Source organism: Aplysia californica, unplaced genomic scaffold (genome assembly GCF_000002075.1).
Source record: "Aplysia californica isolate F4 #8 unplaced genomic scaffold, AplCal3.0 scaffold00138, whole genome shotgun sequence".
Lineage (NCBI taxonomy): Eukaryota > Metazoa > Mollusca > Gastropoda > Aplysiida > Aplysiidae > Aplysia > Aplysia californica.
The window spans coordinates 512927-520664 of NW_004797408.1; the positions used below are offsets into that span (position 1 = coordinate 512927).

At 38.7% G+C, this 7738-nt stretch overlaps 1 protein-coding gene across 1 annotated transcript in view; it reads left to right on the top strand.

The window, feature by feature from the left end:
- Positions 1–460: 460 nt before the first annotated feature.
- Positions 461–7738, top strand: part of LOC101859097 — an 8968-nt gene continuing 1690 nt past the window's right edge. The window contains exons 1-3 of the mRNA XM_005096813.3: positions 461–544; positions 4142–4292; positions 6970–7128. Coding sequence (XP_005096870.1) covers positions 4145–4292; positions 6970–7128 — 307 coding nt within the window. The 5' untranslated portion in view covers positions 461–544; positions 4142–4144. The remainder of the gene's footprint in view (positions 545–4141; positions 4293–6969; positions 7129–7738) is intronic.

Here is a 7738-nt window from a genome sequence, read left to right on the forward strand (position 1 = left end):
TAACGCATCCTAGGTTAGCTCAACAGGTGAACAATGACTATAGCTGTAATTATATAAAGACTGTCCATCACAAGCCGAAGAGCACAGACACCCGATTCAGCTTATATGAAGTCTCTACTCTTTTTCTTGGCATTATTTTAGCTTGAATGATCATTGCAGATCTATTATTGTCAAGATCGCTGACAATACGTAAGTAGCAATTGTAAAAATATCATCCTTCTGACGCTTAAGAATTAGGTTTACATTTTCAACAAATAATTATTCGGTTATCTTTTAAGCTCATTTATAAACATGACATCGATAGTATTCTAATAGTACCCAGACGGTTATATATATATATATATATATATATATATATATATATATATATATATATATATATATATATATATATATATATATATACCTTTAATGATGAATAGCCACACTATCTATTATTAGAGTGTTGTTATCCCGGCTTTGTCACTTCTGTCTATGTGATACGGATGTGGCAAGGCTGCTTTCACGCATTTCACCACAATATTGTTATCGTTCTCTGTGTCATGTAAGTAAGTTAGGTTTGCTGCTTGATATAAATTTTCTGCTCATTTCGTAACAAAGTTATAGTTCTGGTTTGTTACTTAAAGAAAGGTAGTAACTCTTGTTGCTGGTAATTTGAGACTTATAGTTTTGCATGTTTTAAATATCACGTTTGTTCCAGGCATGGCCTGTTTCCTCTATTTCAATCAAAGGATGTAAAACTATCTAAGTAACGTTTTGCGAATGTTTTAATGTTGCAACATTTTTCTTCTCTTAAAAAAATTATACTCAGCACACATCGACAAACTGGGTCATTATCGTAACACAGGTCTTTGTTTTGATAAGAGATTTATGGCGTTTGTAGCTGCATGAGGTCGTATTATGAGCACGTTGCATACAAGTTTGTTGATTTCACATCAAGCGTTTTTAGTTTTGGTCGGAAATAATTTTGAATTTTGCCGGGTGGCGCCCGAGGCCTACTCTGACCGATTCTAGAACCACCAAGAGATCTTCAACGTGCGCAAGTTGCACTGGGACGACCTAGATTTGTTCCCCCTTATTTGAGAAGGATAGGTGTTCGATCTTACCTACTCTAAGATCAAGGGTGTGGCTGAAAAACAACAGTAAGAAGGAGCCAGGAGTAGCAGCAGAAAGAGTCAGGGGCCCCGTTGAGGTTCGTCCAATGAGCACGGTCATGCAGTGCAGCTCAAAATGTTTTAATGTTTCATTACGTAAAGCCCCCACAATAATAAAATTTTAAAAAGCCAGATACAAACACTAACCAAATGTTATATCAATTTCAGTGCATATAGCACCGTGAAATATCTACTATGCTATGCCAAAGTCCACGCGCTTTAACTTAACTTAATGGGATATTCAATAGTGTAACCTGACCTATAAATCGCTCATTGGGCTAACCCAGACGATGACGACACTCGAAGCGAGTTTTGGCGGTACATTAATATTAATAAGACGTCACATCTCAAATGTGCTGCTGCCGAATAGTGCCACTATTTTAATTGACTCTCGTGAACCTGAGGGAGGTGATCGTGACTTACTTAAGTCACCGTCCTATGAATTGTGCCTTTGATGAATTGTTTTGTAGTGGAGTGGTGAAAGTTATTACTTGAGTGTTCAGTTTCAATACAGGATGAACGAAATTGAATTAAAGCATGAGGTCGTCCCTTACCAACCCTAAGATCCTAAAATTTTAAACCATCTCATTTACTATGCCCTTAACTATCTTCTGTTTGCGATAGCTTAATTGTGAGGCAGCGGGGTGGAATCAGGCTCTCGTCAAAATAATGATATCGAAGAAAACAGCAGTTTTCTCCCTGCTTAGCAATTTTTATCAAATTTTTAGGTTTTGGCTCAACACCTTTTATGTCCATATACAAACATATTCCTTTGAGGATTTCACCGAAAACGTTGATTAAAGGCACAAAAATATAAATTTGCAAGTTCCATGGACTCTCCAGCTTTGGAATTTACAAAGTTTTGGGGGCCATTTTCTCGCTAATACTACCCCCCACCTCCATCAATCCAAAATATCTCCACTTCTATTGAAGATGGATGGGTGATTTTTCATTGAAAGCAAGACAAATGAACAAGTTTTAAGATGATACCAATAACTCAGTATGCCCAAAAATTGACGAGAGCCTGATTCCACCTGATTTGTGAACACACACTTTTTAGCCCCATGAGCCGCCCCTGAAGTAGGACATGAGATTAGAGTGGATAAAGACACAAATAACCACTGATTACTACCTCCGTTGAGCACAAGCAAATGATTGTATTGCATTTTATCCCAGGAGTGGCAATAGAAAAGAAAGATAACCAGTGAAATGAACAACAGTAGATTAAGCATGTCTTGCGATAAATGTATATGCAACCTGTTGACGATGACCATCGGTGATGCTGAATATCTAGATGCGTACAAATGTATCAATTATGTAAGGTACACTACAACGGCAACTGTTGGAAATATCCTTCTGGCTGAAATGATTACGACGAAAAATCTTCTGCGGAAATGAATCTGATAGAGCTAATGCTGCCAGACATCTACATGCATCTTGGTTGATCGAATGTCTTTAACGGTGTGAGTGTCGTTAACGATGAGGCTGTGAACAACATAATATGGAAAAGGAGAATCCAAGGATGAACGCACTGTGGTCAGTCAACACGTCGTTCAAGTGGTGCAGGATTGAAGACACAAAAACCTCTTTTTTGCTGTCGGTATCGAGGCTGGCCTGGTCTATCATGGCATTCAAAAAGGGGGCAAGACAGCTGCATATTTCAACCGATTCCTCCTAGATGTCAGAATTTGTTCCAATAATCCATACAACGTTGCATGCCTTTTGTATGCGGCAACGCCCGTACTCCTGCTGAAACTTTGAATGTCAGAGAACGGGATCTCACTAACCAGCTCTGAACCTATACTGAAGGGCAAACGGTGGAACAGAAAAGCAATGGCTGAGTTCTAGAGCGCTTTAGAACGATACATAGTGTTTGAAACTCACACCTTTCAAATAAATAGTATAGGAAACCAATCGCTAAGTGCGGGGGGTGGTGGTACTATATATTATTATTATGTTATAGCAATTGAAATTTCATTATTCTTAAGTTCAAAATCATGAAAATTGGACTCTTCGAAACATTACACTCTACCTCTGTTTAAATTTTGAGGTCTAAAAATTCGGAGGTTTCTTCTTAAACGATACCCAAAGATTGGGCCACAAGAACTTCGAGTATACATGAGGGGCATACCAAAAGTTTTTTACCTGACCATGAAGAAATAAAGGTAGAAAGCTGAAATTTGGTAGGAAGCTTAGTCTTTTTTATGTAGTTGCCTCCCATTTACCATCTGTGTATGACCTTGAAAAGACTTTGAGAATAGAGGATCAGAAAACCACCCCTCTACCGCTTCTTTGACCTCATCATCACTTTTTTTACACCGAAATTTAATCTCAGCTTAGGATGGGCAATCAGTTCCAGATACGGCATGCATTTCCGTAATAATATCTTGTAGTTGCTTGTCTTGCAAGAACAAATACTTCATTAGTGTCCTGCGCTCAATTTTCTCCATTTTTATGTTGAAACTGGAGAACAGCCTATTCACTTACAGTGCGCTGGTGGTAAAACCAGTAATCTGAAATTCCCCAAAATTTACTAGCAATTTAGGAAAATGATTGTTGGCGTTCTACCTTTATTTCTTCATGTTCAGGTAAAAAAAACAACTTTTGGTAAGCCCCTCGTAATAATGATAAATGAAAGAAAACTAGCCCTGACTGTCATCGAGTAAGATCTAGACTTTACCTTCATTAGACCTGCTGTTTGTTGATATGTTCTGATTCTTTTAATAGTTACTGTTTCGTGACATGTGATTTATTGTTTGTTGCAGTTTATTTCAATAGGATATGAATTTAATGGGTGGTTGGCGCGTGCTCTGGCGTGATTTGCTCCTCATTTCCTACCGATATATGGTTTTTATCTTTACTCTTTTTTTTTCAATATGTGTACATTTGATCTGTAGAAAAAATTCATTGGAAAATCAGGAGAATATTTAAGTTTTTGGAATACGTTAGTATGACTAACCAGAAAAAATATTGACTTCTTTCCCTAGAAAATGGAATCTACCACTTTGCTGAAGATCGCAGGGCTGTTGTTTGGATTCATTGGGTTTACAGTGTCTGCTGTTGGCATGGGAACAGGAAAGTGGATAGATAGTATATTAGTTGAAATTGGTCCGTTCTGCTCGAATACTATAGGAACAGGTGAGTCATTTATATTTGCCTGTTTGTCGCCCTTTGTTACCGAATGGCTGTTTTAGATAACAATTCTGGCGCTTATGGTGTAAGGGTTAGTGTTTCCACCATCGCACATGAGAGACGCAAATTTGACTCTCGTGCTGAATGAAAACTTTTTAGAATAAACATCTCGGTCTGTATAATGGGGTGTTGTATCCCTCACAATCAGGGTTGGGTCAGACAGGCTTAGTTCAAGCTGCCAGCCCCTAAAATATCTAAATACGTGTTTGTTTTTCCTGTCAACAAACGCTATACGTAATCCAGGAACCTGGGTAAAGGGTCTAACTTTTTCTTTGGGCCTAAATCTCTTTTTCTGTGAGACGTGCTAGTTTAGTGCGACTTTTATATTCTCAGCCGTTATTGTGAGCTTGGCTTCAGCATTCTTAATCCTATCTCATGGCAAGTTCTGCAATAGCCCATATTCCCTTTTCAGCTTAGTTGCTGGTGTGGTTTTGTGGGCACAATTTGTTGTGGGCGGCTAGAGCTTCCACTGTGTAAGAACTTCTTCTTCTCTTTCCCTCTGCTGCTTCTGTCTATTTGTATAACTCTTACTTTTTTCTGCCGTATATGACCACGGGCAAATTCCTGACAATCACAATTAGAATTTCGATGAACGACAATGCGTCATCGTACTGCGTAGTACACCTAAACCGAGGATGGTCAATCTGGAAACAGCGGTAAACCAAAAGAAAATGGAATTCCCAATTAGTTTCTACATTGTCTTTGTTAGAAAACCACCACAGTAGCCTAACATGCAGTGTAAGAATGTTAATATATTCCTTCAAGGGTGTTGTTGAAATGAGTGAAATGGCGTCGAAAAGCTTGTCCTACAAGATGCAGAGTAAAAACGGTCCAGATCGTAGTCCTAGGTCATTTATCTAAACTGACGACGAACAACACGGTTGTAACCTTCATATTGCTGCTCGAGAATGCAATATAATATTAATGATCTTGCATTTTGCAAATCTTTTCACTGGGACAGGTAGAGAATGCTTCACACGAGTCTTTGCACATACCTTTGGGCACAGGAAACATGTTTTATTCCCCTAATAAATAATTATTTTGTGGTTTTAAGCATTCCATTTCAAGCTGTGAAAATTTCAAAATATTTTATTTTAAACAATCTTTTTTAAGTATATGATAATAATGGAAGTCATTCTGCTCTTTTATGTCACAAACTTCAAACCGCTCCCTGTGAACATCTAGATCTAAGCCGGATTTGATTTTGTGGTCCCTTCCCTTATTGATGTTTCATCTTGGCCGCTTTCATCTCTAAACAGAATCAAGATGATACATCTCTCTCTGTGATGGCACGAGCACAAAAGTAGCGTCCCTTAAAATAGAATCGATATTCTCAGCTGATACAAATATCATATCCGATGGTTAACTGTCCAATTTCATGGTTAACGACATTACATTTAGTTTTTCATGCTTCTTGACTGCTCAACTCGTATAGGTAATTGGTGTTTTTGGACAGACAAGTCCATTATAACTTGATGGTAGTCAGAAATGGCTTTTCGGTGACACTTAGATTGCTTACTATTGAATTGTTCTTTGATGTTATGTCAAGGTCCAGGATATGATCACTCGTGGCTGATCATCAATTGCCAAAGGTATTGCATTCTACAAATATATTCGAAAATCATGGTGTCAGGGTAGGTCAGTGAGTCAAGATAAACGTAAAGTCATCAGTGATGACAAAAAGATGACTGTCTTTCCTGCCTCACGGGCTGAAAGAGATCACGCTTTTCTTCTAAGGACGTGCAATCATCTTACCAGTAAACACAAGGGACATTTGTCACAGAACTCGAATACCCGTATGCCTATAAGAATTTGATAGACATAGGGAGCACTGAAGAGCAGCCTATTAAGCGTTCAAAATTACACTACATAATAATATACCTATGGACTTAGTGATACAATAATATGGAAAACACGTCAGTCGCGCAACCTTCTGTTCATCATGGCCTATTATCTCTGCGAAGGCAGTTCATTCATATTATGTACATGACAAGTTGCTGCACGTGTTGCGTTTCATTGCGTCACTGGCATTTATAGGCAATCTCTCTTCTTTACTCTAACCCAAGACTGAAGAATACCTCTAACGTAGAGCGCAGAAACGTGTGCAACACAGTGTGATGATCTAGGCCCAACTCTTTTTTCGTCTGTTCTGTGACTGTTCGGCAGAGTATGCAAGCAGACTTTAGACAATGTCGACGACCAAGCACAATGCGTATACAGTCTACAGGTCAACTTAATGTGACTTAGCGAAGCAGATAGTCATTAAAAAAACTGTCAGAAAGTGAAATTTCCGCCTGGCATGGCATTCTCAACTCTATGTCATCGACAGTCGTCGCTATTTAAGCAATTACTCTACACCTGGCTCGCAGGCCGAAGTTTTTCCCATGCCCTCCTTGAACTGTGTGGCTGTAGAGAGATAGTTTTGAGCAGAAGACCAGAACCTCCCCAAAAAAAGTTTGATTGAGTAAAGAGAAGCACATCGACACAACAATGGTCATTTAGTGACCAAACAAAAGAAATGAGTTATATCGGTTTGATTCGTCTTCACAAAGCTTCAAAAGCCCCTTTATCCGTCCACACTCCTCCCCTCGTGGAAGGCAATTTAATGGTTTTCTTCCCTCAGCTGTTGAAGCCGTGGAGGCAATGACGTTGATGGGAGAGATCATGGCTGGGTTTGGCTTATGTCTGGGTTTCGTCACTATCCTCCCAGGACAGAATCAGATAACTGTAGGGCAGACAGTCTTGGGACCGAAGGCCACCGGGGGCTGCTTTACTATTGCAGGTGAGTAGCTGAACACCCATCTCATTGTCCTTCTGCTCTATATCCCTGGCTTTTTCTCTCTTCTCTCTTTTCTTAGATTCTTTCCCATCTCTGTGGTCTTGGTTATCTTAGTTTAACCCTTTTCCCGTCCTTAACTGCGTTCTCATTTTATTTTTTAAAATTCATCTTTTTTCAGGATAACATTCTAAGTTTCTTTTCGCGATATCCCTCTTGTTCAGTGTTTTCTCTTTCAATGTTTTAGAGAGTATTTTCTCCATCCTTTATCTTAATTTGTCACTTTTTCTTTTCGATAATATTCTCTTTGGCTTTTTCTTCACTTTGACTTTTGCTGTTGTTGTTAATGGTGGTTTTTTATTTGTTTTTCGCTGTTTTGCTTTTTTTGTTTGTTTCTTTTTTGTTGTTGTTGGTTGTTTGTTTGTTTTTTCGCTTTTTTATTGGGGGTTGGGTATTTATTTTTTCTTCTTTGTCTAGGTGCGACTCATCGCTTTCTCTTTACCAATCATTTTAGTCCTGCTACTTTTCCATCTTCTCAGAAACTTGTCATAGTCTCTCTCACTCTCTCTCTCTCTCTCTCTCTCTCTCTCTCTCTCTCTCTCTCTCTCTCTCTCTG